General features: G+C 39.7%; 1 protein-coding gene and 1 pseudogene across 1 annotated transcript in view; both read left to right on the forward strand.

Annotated features, from left to right (window-relative positions):
- The first annotated feature begins 6,509 nt into the window (after nucleotides 1–6,509).
- LOC145819070 (putative mitochondrial protein AtMg00860 pseudogene) lies at nucleotides 6,510–8,207 on the forward strand (annotated as a pseudogene).
- Nucleotides 8,208–8,960: 753 nt separating this feature from the next.
- LOC145819071 (uncharacterized) overlaps nucleotides 8,961–18,609 on the forward strand; it is a 31,206-nt gene continuing 21,557 nt past the window's right edge. Inside the window, exons 1-2 of the mRNA XM_082913055.1 lie at nucleotides 8,961–9,425; nucleotides 9,569–9,839. Of these exons, the coding sequence (XP_082769181.1) occupies nucleotides 8,961–9,425; nucleotides 9,569–9,839 (736 nt within the window). The remainder of the gene's footprint in view (nucleotides 9,426–9,568; nucleotides 9,840–18,609) is intronic.

An 18,609-nucleotide genomic window follows, 5' to 3' on the forward strand; every position in this document is an offset into this window, starting at 1 on the left:
AGAGGCTGGCTCCGCCCCAATCATAGAACTGAACTCGATGGAGCACTACCATGGCGCTCAGCAAATACAGGCCTACAGTATTCCACATGCTTGAAAACAAGGTGGTACCGAAAATGAATATGAGGAAGCCTCTAGCGTACTGCTCTGTCTCCTTGATCGTCTCGAGCTCAGTCTCCCTGAACTGCTCCTCAAACCAACTATACCGGACCATGCCTAACCAGAGTGTCGGTGGATGCGTCCCAAGCAGTGCAACCCATGCTACCTCCCACTCCCCCATATCAGGGTTGAAAGCGATCGGATCACCCCCTACGCCTAAGTCGGTGATCATGGCAAAGCCATAAGGGGTCATCGTCATCTCCCCTGTGGTGGAGAAATAGAAGGAGTTGGTGGTGTCCCACCACCTCTCCATCAGAGCCCCTAGAAGAGGATGGCTCGCTGTGACCCGAGTCAGGCTGGAGCAGAAGAGACCAAAACCTGTCTCATCAATGATGTCGTGAACTCCAGCTGGGAGCTTACCATACCAATCTCGAGCAGTTGTCGTTCCATAGCCCCTGAAGGCGCGAGACCCATCTTGAGGTAATGCATGAGATGCAATCAGATTAAAGCAGTGATGATAGTACAGTTGGATCAGATCAGTACATGAGATGTAATCAGATTAAAGCAGTGATGGTAGTACATCAGTACATGAGATGTAATCAGATTAAAGAAGTGATGATAGTACAGTTGGATCAAATCAGTGCATGAGATGCAATCAGATTAAAGCAGTGATAATAGTACAGTTGGATCAAGACAGTGCAAGAAATGCAAACAGTAAAGAACAGCAATGCAGAAAAATAGTTTTCTTACCTCTACGATGATGGCCGACAAATGGGACGCTGGCTCCCTTAGTAAGAGGTCCTTTGGTGCATCCTCAGCAAAGTCAGTGAAAGATTTGATGCCTCCTAAGGTGGGTACTAAGTGTGTCTCAGGATGGTACCTTACCGGATCAAAAGGGCGTATACTTAATGGTAAGGGCTCTGGCTCAGCCTTTGGCTCGGCCTCAAAGTCCGCCTCAAAATCTACTGCAGGAAGCTCGGGAGGAGCCATGTCATCAGGAGCATCGTCCGCCATTTGAAAATAGGTGCGAGATGGGTGAAAAATGAGAAAAAATGAAGAAAAAGGGAAAAACTTTGAAAAAGTTAACCCTAGGAGAGAGAAAATGGAAGAAAAAGACAAAGTCGGGAAAAGTGCACAGAACACGAGAGAAACTCGAGGGGAATGAACCTAGAATGGTGGGAATGAGGAAAGAAGCGACGAAATCAAATTCCAATCGGTTCAAAGTGAAGAGAACTAGAGGGATTTAGCGAAGGAAATGTTTTTAGGGTGTTGAAAAACGCGTAGAAAGCGCGGAGCTAGAGAGAAGAGGCACCTAGAGAGCAAGAGAGAAGAATTTCAGACATGGGTTTGTGAGGAAATGAAGTGGCATGCCTTGTTTTTAACGACCCAAGAGTGAAAAGTAGAAATTGCCCAAATCTACCATTGATGGTTAGCATGGGCACATCGATGGCCGACAGGGATACATTGGTGGCCGGCAGGGCACACCAGTGGCCGGCAGGCTTCCAGAAGCTTCCCCTGAATCCTTGGCTCTGTTTTGCGTCCTTGGATTCCAAGAAGTGCAAGGGATGCTCAGTGTTTGACTCAGAATGTCTTCACGGAAACTCAGAATTGCATTTTCAATGCGCGATGGTCGTCCCTCATCAACATAAACAAGGTGTATCCTTTTTAACATATTGCAACTCTTCCGAGAGGTAAATTGAAAGTTGCCTTTGAGTCGTCTTTATCAAATATACTTTTGTCGTTGCATAGAACATGCATCCCCATGTTTGCATAAAGTATGCATGTTGCATTGAACATGCATTTGGTATCATTGCATAGAACATGCATCCCCATATTTGCATAAAGTATTGCATGTTGCATGGAACATGCATCTTGTATTGTTGCATAGAACATGCTCTCGCTCACGCCGCATAGAATATGCCTCTATTTTGTTTCTTGCATGTTGTGAATAAAACATATCTCTGACATTGTGTCACGGTTATTCGTCTTGCATGGAATATGCATTCTCGTGGCATTGTACCTGTTAAGTTTCTTTCTTATGCAGGCATGGTATTGTATGTATGGTTCATTCAGAGGAATCCCCGGTAAAATCATTCCTCTCCCTTGAATTCGTTCATTTGGTTGGAAACATTTGGGCATGCCTGTGTTTACACCACTCATTGCTTTGGTTAGAAACATTCGGGTACGCCCGATGTTTACACCACTCCTTTCTTTGGTTAGAAACATTTGGGTACGCCCGGTGTTTACATCACTTCTTGTTTTGGTTAGAAACATTTGGGTACGCCCGGTGCTTATATCACCCTTCTTTGGTTAGAAGCATTAGTACGTGTTCCTAATGTTTATACCACTACCCCCCGGTTAGAACCACTTGGAATGTGTTCCGATGCTTATACCACCCTGCTTTGGTTAGAAGCATTAGGATGTGTTCCTGATGTTTATACCACCCCATCGGTTAGAAGTGTTCGGAACGTGTTCCGATGCTTATACCACTTTGCTTTGGTAAGAAACATTGGGATATGCTCCGATGTTTATACCACCCTTTGGTGTTTATACCACCCCCCGGTTAGAAGTGTTTGGAACGTGTTCTGATGCTTATACCACTCTGTTTTGGTTAGAAAAATTGGGACGTGTTTACACCACTCCCTTTTCCTTCTCGTGCATGGCACGTTAGGATGCTTCGGTTTAGAAACATTCGGGACGTGTTCTGGTGTTCACATCGTCCCTTCTTTCTTTTCGCGTGCAACGTGTCGGAATTTTGTTTGAGACCTCGGGTGCGCCCGATAGTCGCTCTTAGCCTTTCTTGTGCGATGCGTAGTTAAGATTGCATAATTTTCTTACATCCTTTTTGCATGAAATATAGTTTAGTTCGTAAGCTTCTTGCGTAGCATGTTTGCCTACTTACTTTTGTGCATGAGAGTATTGTACTTTGTTGGTTTGCTTAAAATGTGGCGTATTCTTTGCATAACGTTTGCATTTGAATGCTTCATTACAGCCTCATTGCATGATCATAAGTTATTGCCATTTGCATCTTGCCCCAGCTTGTGGGCACATCTATATTGCTATCTTGAATGTTTGTCTAAGTCTTGCGGCCTTGTCAAAATGGGTCGTCTCTGGGCTTTGACATTCACTCATGTCATTTCGTGACTCCGAGTTCTGTCAAAGAGGGGCAACTGTAGACACCCCATTTTTGACCGTCCTCAAGACTTGGATGTTCTTGCAAGTACATCCGATGGCAAGTCCGATTGCTTACCGAATGCTCGAAGTCCGTGGCGGAACGCCATAGGTTTGAGTTTCCTAAACCCTGCATCCATTTTGTCTCATCTTTAGACCATGTGTTGGTCTTTGTAGAGTGATGTTGTTGATGGCCTATCGGCCATCATTGAGGGCTGCCGACCATTGATGTGCCCTGCCGACCATCAATGTGCCCCTGCCGGCTATCACTGATGGTCGGCCGACCACCAATGTGTCAGTAGATATTTTCTGATAATTTGTACTAGCTGTTTGCACAGATTGAACCATCTGCTAGCACGTATATGGTTGGATCTCTTTGAGGGGATTTTGCATCTTCTATATATAGAGGCTCTCTCTTACATGTGCAAGAGTTAGAATTTTTGGAAGACAAAAAAACTCTTTCTCTCTCTCTCTCTAGAATCCTCTCTCTCTACATGCTTCATGCCCTATAGTCCAAATTCTCTACACTATTGCATATAAGCTCTTGATCAAACTTGATCACCATTGAGTAGAGGTTACTTGAGGCCTTCTTTGAGCTCTAGAAGAGGGTTTTGGCTTGGTTTGGCTTGATTTTGGTGCCTAAGTTGCATCTTGTCTTCAAGAGGTACTTGTATTTTAAGCTTAATTTAAATACTTGTTTTGCCATCTTTTCATACTACTTCGAGGCTGATTTTGACCTCTGAAAATCTCTGTTTTCATGGTTAAAATGGTGATTTGAGGTTCGTTTTGAGTTAGGGGTAGTCTACCATTTTTGTGGCTTGTTTATTAAGTTGTTGTGCCATCTTTCAAAACTTTTAAAACAACTTTTTTTTGGCCTTTTAACCACTGATTTCAAGGAGATTTTCAGTGGTAAAAACATTGTTTTGGGGTCCAAAATAGGAGGGGGTAGCTTCCCCTCCTTGTGTCTTGCTTCCATGCTTAGGTTGCTTCACATGTTAGCTTGATTTTCTAGTTTAACTTAGCTTAATTCAAGCATTATTTGGGCTCTATTTTGGCATGTTTCAAGTCTGTTTTGGGTTGGTTAAGGCTCTTGAGGCTTGCTTTGTATGCTTATAGTGCAATTGTGCTTGTTGGCTTAGCTTGTGCTATGTTTTGTCTTTTTATTCTAGCTATTTTTAGCTTACTTTAAACATGTTTTAGGACTCCTTTTAGGCCGTTTTAGGACTGTTTTGAGGTGTTTGTAGCTTTTGAGCTTTGTATTGCATGCCTATAGTATGTTGATCTTCACTAGTTTGGTGTTTTAAGCTCTTGAACATGACTTGCATGAGTTGCTTGCATGTTTTAGTATTATTTTGCATATAATTTCCGCACTGAAATATCTGCAACCTCCTTCATTTCATCACTTTTTCATTTGCTTTGAGGGTTGGTTAATCTTTGGGTTTTGTTTAAGCTTGAGATTGAGACTTGTGCTTAATGGTTTTAATCCTCTTTTGAGGGTTTCTAATAACCAAAGGCATTATCTCTCTCTTGCCTTAAATCCTCCCTTGTTTGACACCTCTTCCATCAGAGGACACTCACCTTGGACTTAATCAACTAAAGAATGAGTTGGTAATTTAAAATGAGTAAATATAAGTGCTAAGTAAAACTTGAACAAGTTAAGCATTTTGTGTTGCATTGCACATGTTCAATCGGGCGTTATATTGAACACAATGAAGATTGGTCCATTTCATATTCAAAGTGATGAAATGAGCCAATATCCTTTGTCTCCATTGCCCTTGATCATGCATGATAGGGTTGTGGTCCTTCGAGTCTTATTTGTGCATACAATGAAATTGTACTCCTTGGTTCCTTGGCCATCATGCATTGAAAATGCTTGATTGGTGGTTTTGGATCCAAGTGTGCCACTCCTCTGATGTTTTGAGATGATAAGGAGGGGCACAGTACAGATAAACCCCTGGAAAACTATCCATTTTACTTTGTTTGTGCTCTGTTGCAGTGTGGTAACTCAGAGCACCAATAGTCGGCAGTGGCTCACTCTTGGCCAATAAGGCACATTTTTGGTTGGCAGGGGACCGGCAGCAACCATTCATGGCCGGCAGGCCACTGGTGCAATCCTCGGCAAAAGTTTGGTAAGGTGAAGCATAAAGATTTTGGAGTATGTTCAACCCTGCAAACAGAGCCTCTCGGGAGCAAAATGAAAGGCTTTTCGGGGGGAGAATCAAGTGCATGCATCCTCTACTTCCCGAAGCAGAGCTGAGGTAGTGTAGTTTAAACATTTTGCATAATTGGTTAGTGTAGATTTGTTTTAATTAACTTGTTTGCTAATTAGTTAAAGTGTTGTAATAATTAGTCTAATTAGTTTAATTAGATTAATTAGCTTAGCTTATTCATTTGGACCCTCCCTTTCTCCCTTTAATGGAAAATAATATTTAATTAAATGAGCAAATAGAAAGTTTAGGGAGTAGCCCACCAAGTACTATGATCTTAGGCTTTATCTGTGTAATTGGGTCTTCTCTCACATGTTTGATTTGATGTCTTTTGTTGATCAATGACATTTCCTGATCTCAATATCCGAGCTCACAAACACACAAAAACAAGAACAACCAACAACAACAACTAATGTACTCTTCCATTGATTTTTAAAATTATATATATATTTTTTTGATATTGTGTCGAAGTTTCAAAAATTGTATATAGAAGACTTGAATAAGCATTTCTCATCTTGATGTTTGTTCAACATAAAAATATGTATCAAGGTTATCTTAACAAGAAAGGAGTTTTAAACTCAGTGACAGTGACAGACAACACGGAAGTGCATTGCTATTTTGTTGATAATATCACAGTTGGTTTTTGTTAAAACTTTATAAATCTCGAAAATTTACATTATGTACTTTTATACATTATTTTAGTATCATCCCATCTTACCTCCACAACATCTTAAATTCTGAAATAATTGGTAACTGAGTGAGTTAGAAAGGGTATAGAGTAAACAAGTTAAACCAAATTAAACTAAGTTAGAAAGGGTATAGAGTAAACAAGTCAAACCAAAATTAAACTAAGTCTTGTGTTTCAATTCTGTGGGGTCGGTTGCATTTGTCATTTAGCTTTATCAAGCTATATATACTCGGGGTCAAGGGCAGAGGCACTCGTATCAGTCAACTCAATCAGGGCAAAGACCCAGGGCAGTTCAAGGAGCCACATCTGCTCAATCCACACCACAAGCTTATGTTCCGAGAAGTGACATGGGGGATCAGAGGTCACAAGGAAGAGTATATGATGGCACTACCTCCGAGCCAGCTATGGGGCCATCAGTGGTGAGAGGTACAACTCTTGTTTTCAATACTTAGGCTAAGGTGTTGATTGACACTGGAGCATTGCATTCATTTATTGCTATGTCATTTGCATCATTGTTGGGGATAAAGAGTAGACAGCTACCGACTTCGCTTACTGTAGAGTCACTAGTAGGGGGAAAGGTCATTCTGACCTGGGAATGTCGAGGGTGTATTATTGAGGTAGCCGGTCGACAACTCTCATTTAATTTTATATTGTTAGAAATGGCAGGTTTTGATGTTATTCTCGGAATGGATTGGTTGTTCACATACCGGGCGATAATAGACTGTCATCGGGAGAGGGTTACCGTGTGTACGGCAAACAGTGATTGTTTCATGTTTCTAGGGGATACGTGTGATAAGTCCTTACCCTCCTCTTACTACCCATGTGGCCGAGGGCAGATTAATTTTCTTTTAGCAACCCTTCGGGAGGATGGTAGTGATGTAATTCAGAAGGAATTCCCAAGGGTAGCGTGTGATTATCTTGATGTCTTTCCTAAAGATCTTATGGAGTTGCTACCTCATAGCGAGGTAGAGTTCACCATGGACTTGCTTCTAGGCATGGCGCCCATTTCATTGTCGCCATATAGATTTGCCCCAGTTGAATTGGTGGTTCTGAAGGAATAGTTATAGGAGTTACTTAGTAACGGCTTTATACGCCCTAGCACGTCACCTTGGGGAGCCTCGGCTTTGTTTGCGAAGAAGAAGGATTGGTCCTTGAGATTGTGCATAGATTATCGTAAGCAAAATCAAGCCACGGTTAAGAACAAATAGCCGTTGCCTAGAATTGATGACCTCTTTGACCAACTGAAGGGCTCTCGTTGTTTTTCTAAAATAGATTTAAGGTCGGGTTATCATCGAATTCGAGTTAGGGAAGAAGATATTCCCAAAACTGCCTTTCATACCCGATATGGTCATTACGAGTTCTTGGTTATGCCTTTTGGGTTGACCAACGCCCCAGCTATGTTCATGGATCTAATGAATAGGATCTTCTAAGAATTCCTTGATAAATTTGTGGTTGTCTTCGTAGATGATATCCTTATTTATTCACCTTCCGAAGGAGAGCATGAAAGACATCTTTGTACGATTTTGCAACTTCTTAGAGAGCATCAGTTATATGCAAAGTATGAGAAGTGTGAATTCTGGCTTTCAAAAGTGAAGTTCTTGGGTCACGTAGTTTCGGGAGATGGGGTTATGGTGGACTCATCAAAAATAGAAGTTGTGTTAGAGTGGGAACAACCTAAGAATAACTCGAAGATTCGTAGCTTTCTGGGTTTAGCCGATTACTACTGTCGGTTTGTAAAGAATTTCTCTTCCTTAGCGTCGCCCTTGACAAAGTTAACTTTCAAGGGAGTGAAGTTTGTTTGGAATGAAGCATGTGAGAACTCCTTTCAAGAATTAAAGTTTAAGCTGACCGCCGCTCCAATTCTCATCATTCCGGAACGAGGGTTAGGTTATATGGTGTATTGTGATCCTTCCAGAGAGGGATTGGGATGCATTTTAATGCAAAAAGGAAAGGTGGTGGCATATGGTTTGCGCCAATTAAAGACCCATGGAAGAAACTATCTAACTCATGATCTAGAACTCGTCACAGTTGTTTTTGCTTTGTAGTTGTGGAGACACAACCTCTACAGTGAGAAATTTGAAGTCTTCTCTGACCACAAAAGCCCCAAATATTTATTCTCTCAAAAAGACTTAAACTTATGTCAATGGAGATGGACAGAGTTCCTAGAAGACTATGATTTTGAGATACATTATCACCCCGGTAAAGCTAATGTAGTGGCGGATGCCTTGAGTAGAAAGTCGGTGGGTATAGTGGCCAACCTAGCGATGAATGAGTGGAAGATGATGGGGGACGTCAATGAATTTGCTCTACAATTTGGTGAGTCTCCGGACCAAGGTACCCTTTTTTCCACTGCCGCATAACTGACTCTTGTTGCAAGAGTAATTGAAGCTCAACTGGGGGATTCAAAAGTGGAAGCTATAAAAGGGAGAATTCATCTCGGAAAGGAAGAGAGGGGTTTAAATGTTTATGCAGACTCTAGTGTTCGTTATCTCGACCGGTTATTCGTACCTGAATCAATGAGAAAGGATGTTTTGAAAGACTTTCATCATTCTCGTTTCGTTGTGCGCCCGGGGGGCACCAAATTGTATCATGATCTAAGCCGCCAATTTTGGTGGAGGGGCATCAAGAAGGATGTATCCTCTTTTGTATCCAAGTGTTTAACATGTCAACAAGTGAAGGAAGAACACCAAAGGCCGGCTGGACTATTGCAACCCCTTCCAGTCGCTGAATAGAAGTGGGAATACACCAACATGGACTTTGTTTCTAGTCTCCCTAGGACTCAGAGAAGTAACGATACAATGTGGGTGATTGTTGACAGACTTACCAAGACAACTCATTTTCTCGCCATGAGTATGGGGGACTCTGTAGAATTTTTAGCGAAACTTTATGTTCATGAGATTGTTCGCCTCCATGGAGTGCCAGTTAGCATAGTGTCTGATAGGGACCCTCGCTTTACGACCAGATTGTTGCAGAGTCTTCAAAATGCCTTGGGAACTCAATTAAAATTTAGTACGGCATACCACCCGCAAACCGATGGGCAATCCGAACGCATTATTCAGATTCTAGAAGACATGTTGAGGGCTTGTGCACTAGATTTTAAAGGGTCATGGGAGAAGCATTTACCCTTGGTAGAATTCGCGTATAACAATAGCTTTCAAGCTAGTATTGGAATGGCACCTTTTGAGGCGTTATATGGGCGTCCGTGTAGATCGCTACTATGTTGGACTGAAGTGGGAGATTCATCTTTGCTAGGCCTGGACCTAGTTTGTGAAACCATCGAGAAAATTGCCCTCATTCGTAAACGATTAATCACTGCTCAAAGTCGGCAAAAGAGTTATGCAGACAGAAGAAGACGACCCTTATCCTTTGAGATAGGTGATCATGTATTTTTGAAAATCTCTCCTAGGAATGGCTTGATGAGGTTTGGTCGAAGTGGGAAGTTATCATCAAGGTTTATTGGCCCTTTGATATCATCGAACGGGTTGGAGAAGTGGCGTACCGTCTTGCATTACCTCAGCTTTCTGGAGTTCATGATGTATTCCATGTGTCTATGCTCTGTAAATATGAACCTGACCCCTCTCATGTGTTGGATTGGACGAAAATCGAAGTAGACGAGGAAGTATCTTACGAAGAGAAGCCAATCCAAATTCTGGATGCACGAGAACAGGTGTTGAGAGGTAAGACAATACCCCTAGTAAATGTATTATGGCATCACCACGGGGTAGAGGAAGCAACGTGGGAACGAGAAACCGAAGTCCGCGAGAAGTATCCCGAATCATTCTTAAATTTGTGATGTATTACATTTCTTGCTTTTCTTAAGTAACTAATGAAGTTAATCTTGAGCCACAAATTCCTAATGTCTTTTGTTTTGACCATGAGTTTGGGGTGGTATCATGTCTACTTTAAATATTGTAAATGTATTTGTATTCCTTCAAATAGTTGTAGCGTTAAAAGTAAGCCAAATTTCCTCTTATTCTTTGTTGTTGACACCTTGGTTTATGCAAAGATGTATAGGTATGATGATTATTGTTAGAATTGTTAGCATTGATGTGTGGTTCATTGAAGATGATAGAAAACTAGAATATAAGTAAATGCCTTTGTTGAGATTACCTTATGTTTATTAGGTTAGTGATGTAGACTAATTTCGGGGGCGAAATTCTTTTAGGGGGGAAGACTATAGCGATCCGAGTTTTAGACACGATCTTCAACGTATTCTGGACTTGGGTTTTGTGGTTTAATAATGTATCTATGTTCCGCTTTTCTCCTTTAACTCTTGAATTTGAGCTTTTGATTGTGTTAGGCGTGTTTGGGGCAGGTTGGTTGTCTTTTGGTATAAATGGTTGCAGCCTAGGTTTTGACTTCTTCGCTCGAGTGAGGCTTTTTGCGCATGAGCTAGCCTTTGGTATTTGGTTCATTGCTCGAGCGAGGGTTCTTACGCTCGAGCGTGGATAAAGGGTCTTTAGGTTTCTTTCTCAAATGCAGCTTCCGCTCAAGCGAGCCTTCTTGCGCTCGAGCAAGGCTTGTGTATTCGTTCCTTCGCTCGAGTGAGGCCTCTTGTGCTCGAGCGTGCGTCTGTTTTTGTGGCGGACCTGAAGCTTTGAATTGTGCGCTCGAGCGACACTTCTTGCGCTCGAGCGAGGCCACTTGTTGTGTCAGGTCGCTCGAGCGAAAAATCCTTCGCTCGAGCGAGGATCGTGATGTCAGCTTTTTAAACATAACGACTTTAGATCATTTGGACACAATACTTTTTCTACTCTTCATTCCTTTTCTCTCCCTTTTTGAAACCCTAACCTTCTACCATCAAATACCTCTCACACACTTGGGATCCATCCGAAATCGTTTGCTAGGGGCGGAGAGCACTTAAAGAGGGTCATTCTCAATCGATTGGATTGTGGGTGTGTGGTAGATTCATGAAAGGGCCTGGACATTTGGCTTTATAGTTGAGGTAGGGATACTTTTACCCTTGTATGTCTTCTTCATTGAAGAGATTTATGGTGTTTAATGTGATTTGTGGACTAATTGATGGTTTGATGATATTGACCCATATTCCTCCTTTTTATTCTTTTGTTTATCAATGGTGAGAAAGCTCTCACCTCTTCCTTTCAAAAATGATTAGAAATGTGATTGAGAAATTAGATTAGTGATAAAGAATGAGAAACCCCAAATTTGGTAAAACCCTAAGTCTCTAATTTAATAGGAATTACATGTATCATGAAATTTCCACTTGAATCATAGACATGGATAAATAACGGAGAAATGAAATGGGGCATTGATATGGTTAGAGAGATGGTGACTTGAATGCCATGATTCTTTGAAATTTTATGTGTTGCTTATCTATGATCATGTTCGATGTTCAAATGTGGGATTGAGATATGATTTAAATTGTTGACATGCATGAGTCCTTGTGTCTGTGTCGGTGAAGGGTAGCGATGGTATTGTGTTGGTACCCGCACGGGGAGTTTAAAAAGGTGCCCAATTACCCTGTTTAGGCTTATCGCTGGACGAATGTGCGAAAAATATTTTTGGCTGTCCACACAGTCCCGCCGTATAGTAGCCGGCGAAAGTGGAAAAATAGATGATTTTATTAGGGTGCTCACCTCGTGTAGTAGCCGGCGAATGTGGGGGTTGTCTTTAAAAAGTAAATGTTGTTCTTGGTTGGGTTCATGTAGAGAGGAGTGTGGTCTAATTCTCATGTTTGTGGATATTTGATTGTAGTACATAATTGATGTGAGTTGTAATTATCATATTATCTCCAAATACTTCATTATGAATTGTGGTTCGTTTCCTTATGAAAACAATCTTATTAGAACGTTTTACCACATGGATGCCATTATCTCGTTCAAAGGATTAGATACAAGGATAATGTATTTCTACTGGGCAACTAGCTTAACCCTAATCTTATTTTTTAGGAATCGATGAAAGGCAGCCTCATTGAAAGATTGGTTCAAGCACTAGCTTTATCAACTTTTGGGAACTAATTGAAGTCAAGGACTCTAGTCGTTATGTGTTTATTTTGGGGCTTTGTAACATAACTACTTTTATGTTTTGTAATGTTGTATGCCCAAGGGGCCTTATTTTTTTTTTGTAAGTTATCTAGTTCATTGAACAGAGAGAGAATGTTTTGAACATCATCATGGGAAAGCAATGTATGTAATGTAAACGCACAACTCTTGTTCAAGGAGAAAGATGACTTTTTGGGTGTCATGAGCATGGTATCGGTGTAGGTTATTGTGTGTTTTGCCAGGGTGTTACATATTTGGTAACGGATGAATAATGAACAAGAAATATTTATGATTAAATAACAAATATATATACCCATGCCTAGGGGTTGTTATATTTAATTGAGTTTTGTAGACTGTGTGGTACTAACAAAATTGTATAGTGTGGGTTTTAAAAACAAAATTTCTTTATATTTCTCAATGTCTTAAGTTTTTGGTATGTTTTTCGATAAATTACATTTGTATTCAACTACATTTTGACCTCAATATTATTTACATCATGTCATTACGCACGAGCATACATTTTATTTTGTACTTTACATATAACGACTCGAATTTTAAATTCACATTGGATTGATATATAGTGGTGCCTGTCACCTTAAATTTTGTATGGTTGTTGGACTCTTGATATTGATGGGTTGGCAAGTGAACTATAAATCTTATAATTGAGGACCCTTGGATGATGTTTGGAACCTTGGTCGAAGCCTTAACAAGATATATAGATAAGATTAGATAAAAAGTCCCAAATTTGAGTTTGAATTTTTGAACAGCCGTCACTCTTTTGCCCTTTTCTCCTTCCATACTTAGAATTCGAATGTGAGGTTGGAACCATTGGAAAGCTTGTTTCCGGGGCTTCAATTTGAACACAAGAACGGCCTAGAAAGGTGTCACGCCCTTAACTTGTCCCTAAAAGTTTGGGCATGACCTAAACAGAAAATGACACCTAACCTGGTTCCATAGAGGGGCCTGCCCGGAAGCTACAAAACATAATTGATAAAAACCAGAAAGTATGACATCCATTGAGTTACTAAGTCATGCCAGGATCAAAAACATTTTACAAAACAAGTACATTAGAAGCCACAATGCATTTAAGAGTTGGTTATTTACAGGCATATACAAAACTAACCCCGAGATGGGGTACATAACAAAATCATTAAGTACATAACAACTTAAGCCAATATCAAAAGTGTGAGTCATCATCTAACAACTTCACAAAAGTAGGGTCCCGACCCCAAGCTTGGCTGTGCCTAGGCTGACAAAAGTATGACGATGCCGAGCTAAGATCGACCTCCTGGTTGATTACCTACAGAAACAGACATAACACAGGATGAGCCAAGCTCAGTGAATAATAGTACTAGTATGCTAGTAAATATATTTAATGCTGTAATCATGCCATTAGTCTGTCTCTGTACGGCTTGTAGGGACAACATAATTGGTTTATAATTGTCATAACGTGGCCCCTGGCCTACGAACTTCACACGTTCGGAAAGAGTCTTTGGGTTCACAATTTACAATTCATCACATAAACTTTTGATTTTGTTTAATCCACAAACTCACAATAGTGACATTCATATTTCACACATCGGCCCTTGGCCTCATAATTTCATTATTCACAAATGGCCCTTGGCCACTTCACAATTCACAATTGACCCTTGGTCACGTAGTTTCACATTAGGGCGCTTAGCCACATTAATTCACAAATGGCTCTAGGCCACATTGAGTCACAAACGGCACTAAGCCACATTGGTTCACAAACGGCACTAAGCCACATTGGTTCACAAACGGCACTAAGCCACATTGGTTCACAAATTCATAATTGCCTTGATACATTCCATTAGTCACAAACTTTCATATAAGACGTATACAACTTCACAACCTCTTTCAATGTTTCACAATTTCGTATTAAATCACTTATAACAAATATACCATTTCATGCCAATCATTCCATGCCAACACAAGTTTAATAGTGCATTTCGTAACATCAAGATATAACGTCAATATATCATACGATAATGCTTTCTATAATGTCACAACGTCATTAATAATAAATACTGAGTGGGGATACATTGAAGTACTGTTACTCACTGTGTTGTGGCGGTGCACTCCCTTTTGAGGTGTTTCCTACACACATGAAAAATCACATTAGTCCTTTTTCATCCTTATTAAATCAATTTTCGGTTCACTTACTTTGATTCAATTAACGAACATTCAAACAATATAAATTGCAGGTTTTGACCACATTAGAGGACCCAACACGCAAAACGGAGCATCCCAACTTTTCTGCCCTGGGCCGCACGTGCGGCTAGGATCTCCCGCACGTGCGGCACACCTCCCGCACGTGCAGCATTGAGGCCCCGCACGTACGGTTTTTGCAGTGTTGAAGTCCAAAAATTTGCCATTTTCCCGCACGTGCGGCATTGACTCCCGCACGTGCGGCTGAGGTTCCCGCACGTGCGGCCTTAGGCCCCGCACGTGCGGCGATTCTGTACCAAAACTCCGAAATTCTGCACAATTTTCCCCCTCTTGTAGACATGATTAGGGCCTCAAAAATCTAGTTTTAAATTGCCAATATATAAGCTCAAAGCATGTAAATACATGTGCACAAGGATCAAATCACATCTTTATTTGAGTAACCAACAATCAAAGCATAAATTCACAACTTAAATTCACTCCAATTCACAAGATTCCTATTTGTTCTTACATCTCACTTCATAACATAAAATCTTGCCACATACTTGAATTCAAACAAATCAATAGAGTCAAAACATGCAAGGTAAGATCATCTTGCTAATTTACTACTTCTCATACTCACATCACTACAATCCCAACTCTTAGGTACATGATTATAGAAACATCTTCACACAAATTATGACAAGAAGGGTTGTGGATGCAAATTAGACAAACATTTACATACCTTAGCCCAAATCTCAACCTTCTTGGTGATCTTCTCTCTCTACTCCTTCAATTCCTAAGCTTAGAGTTATGTTTCCTTAGCTTATCAAATGACCAAGAACACTCTTATATTTCCATGAAGAGAGTATGAGACAAAAATCAATCGTTTACACATCCGAAAATTGAAATTTCACAGAAGTGCTTAATATTACCTAAAAATTATGCTGGTTCCATATATGTGAACAATTTTGACTTATTAAGCCGCTAAGGCCCTCGATTTCCACTCGATCGTTCTAGGAGTAACAGATACATTTCTTTTCTAACAGATACAATTCATTCCACAAGGTATTACAACATAGTTACTTGAACTTATTTTCTTGTACGGTTTCATCTTAGACATTTAACAACACAGAATAAAGGACGAACATATATCGCAAGCATATATGAGGGTCGGGTTGTTATAAAAGGAGTCCCGATGAGAGAGTTATACCCGTTTGAAGTTTCTACATCTGTGCTGGAAGCAGAGCCGCACGTGCGGGGAATAGCGCCGCACGTGCGGGCTGTACGGGACAGCAGCTCAAAAACGTGATTTTTGGACCATTTCTTACATTTTCTTTTCCTCTCTTCTTCTCCCCTCTTCCATGTCCGAAAACTTAGACCTAAAAACCTTGATTTCCTCCACTTTTATCAACAAATCAACTATGGATTTTGCATCAACAATGAAGAACAAGTGAAGATCAAGTGAAGATCAACATTTTCAACCGATTGGATTTTGGAATTTCGAAGTGATGCTCTTGACCTAGCTTCCTTACTTTCAATCTTGAGGTAGGGGTCCTAGTTCTCCTTCAATGCTTACATAAATAGATAGATTTTTGGTATTTTGGAGTATATAAATGCAAAATCTACATTTTGAGCATATAGGGTTATATTATGGAAATTTGGGGATTTCGGATTTGAAGAATTTGGGGTTTTATTGTTGGGTTTAGATTATGGATTATGAACCTAGGATATATAATTAAGGGGAAAATTGGAAGAAAAAAATAATGGGTTAAGAAGTTTGCATTTTTCTTGAAATTTCTAGGTTTTTCTAGAAACCCTAGGTTGATTTTTGATGATAATCAATGATTTGGCCCAAATTGAAAGTTGAATCATGAAATTGGTAGGTTGAATTATCTATGTACAAGTTTAATTGGAATTTGGTTATGTTTGAAAATTATGTTTAAAATTTGCGAATGAATTTTGTTATGAGCAATGTAAATCATGTTATAATGAGAAGGAAATTGGAGGAAATGATTTATTAATGATATAGATGACATAAACTCGGTTATGGAATGTTGAAATGGAATTTAAGAATTCCTCTTGAATTATGTTGAATTATATTTAATGATGTTGAGTTGAATCATGTTGCTTATGTTGAATTGTAGTGATTATGTGAGATGGTATTGACTATGTTGACTTTGATTTTTGTGGCCTAAAATGTGGAGTTTCCCAAAATGGGTTAATCCCAAATTATTTTGCTAAATACTTGTGGGCTTGCTTAGTTATTAAAATCAAGAGAATGATTTATTTTTTTAGAAAAATGTGGAAGATGTCCATACAATTCCTTCCTATCTTGAAATCGAAGTGATTGATTATAAATTCCATATTGTGTTTGCAAGAATGGTAATCTTCTATTTCTATATATAGATATATTGAGATGGAGGAAATTGTGGTATAATGGATGGATAATGGTAGGCTTGTGAAGAATAATGAAGGAAGGAAAAAGAACTAATGACTAAGTTATATATGTGTACAGGGCACACTTCAAGAGGGCCAAGTACTCTGTTGTAGCACTGTGAGTAGTAGTACTTCGATGTATCTTTAACCGTTAATGATTATTGTTATTGACGTTATGATCTTCGTCATAAGAATTATGTTGACATGTATGTTATGTATGCTACGTAAATATTGTGAAATTATGGAAACATCAAAAAGGATTTGTGAAATATGCATATCGAATTTGTGAAGTATGGATCACCAACTTGTGAAATATGAAACGATGTGGCCGAGGGCCATTTGTGAAGTATGAATTTCCGAATTGTGAATTGTGAAACTATGAAGCCAAGAGCCGAATTGTGAACCTATGAAACCCAAAAGCTAATTTATGTATATGTGAATTTATGAGGCTGAGGGCCGACTTGTGAATTTATGTGGCCAGGGGCCATTTGTGAACTATGAACCTATGTGGCCAAGGGCCATTTGTGAAATTATGAAGCTATGAAGCCAAGGGCCAAACTTGTGAACTTGTGAATCCAAAGGGCCGAAGGCCGATGTGATAAGTTGTGAATCTGTGAAACCTAAAGGCTATTGTGAATGTGTGAACCCCTCAGGCCAAGGGCCGAACTGTGGAATTGTGAAACCGATAAAGTCATCTGTAATCAAATGAAAATGTGCTTACTTTGTCCTGTTAACTTTATGTTAATTATGTCAACTCGTGAGAATGATGCAACGGTTACCATTAGGACTCTATTAATTACAAGGCAAGGCAACTATGTTAACATATAAGAACGATTAAACAACGGTGTATACTATTGATTAATAGAGCACGTGAATTAAGTCATTTACCCAAAAGAATTTATGTTCATTCTTGAAGAATAGATTCTGAGTAAATATAAGAGTAGCCATGTGTATCCATATGAATTTGAAGTTATTTTGCTATGTTGTTTATGAATTGGAAGTTATTCAGAATCTACGGTATAAGTGCAAAGTTTAGCATTATAATGTGACTCTCACGAGAATGTGAATTAGTCTCTTATTGTTAAGCGTACAATAATGACATGATACAACAAGAAACGCTCTAGTTATAATATGTTCCGTTTGAATTAATGAATGATGTTCAAGTATGTTTCAGGCATGTTTCCAGTATGTTACAAGTTCAAGTATGCTCAGGTATGTTTCAAGTATATGTTACAAGTTTGAATATACTACAAGGTCAAACAAGTTTCAAGGGCTTTATGCCAATGTTTCAAGGGCCTCGTGCCACCACATTTCAAGGGCTTATAGCCATCAAGTTTATGTTGCAAGATTGGGCCTAAGGCCGTTATGTACTTAGCACAGAATCAGACTATTACATTGACATGTATTATGTTTCAAGTTAAGCATCATTTTATTTATGTATTACTATTCACTGAGCCCGACTCACTCTCTATTATGTCTGTTTCTGTAGGTCACCAATCAGGTGGTCAGTCCTAGCCAAGACACCCGCTTTCTTTTGTCAACCTTCGTATGTCCAGGCACTGTATAAGCCATTTATTTTGCCAAGTTGTTAAGATGTTGACTTGCTTATGGGTGTCCCTCTAAGGTTATTGTATATACTTTCATGTTCGTTTTTTTGTATACGCCCAATCATGGGGCTGGCATTGTAAATGTGTATGTATATCCTCCGAGTTATAGTTGGAACTTTATCTATCCACTATAATGCATGTGATGAATGAGATCCTGGCATGTAGAAGTAGCTCAATGAGATCCTTGACACTTTGGCAGTCTTCAGAAAGGCAGAGCAGGGAAAACAGAGGCA

This window comes from Camellia sinensis, chromosome 2 (assembly GCF_055761805.1).
Source record: "Camellia sinensis isolate YWXY chromosome 2, ASM5576180v1, whole genome shotgun sequence".
Taxonomy (NCBI): domain Eukaryota; kingdom Viridiplantae; phylum Streptophyta; class Magnoliopsida; order Ericales; family Theaceae; genus Camellia; species Camellia sinensis.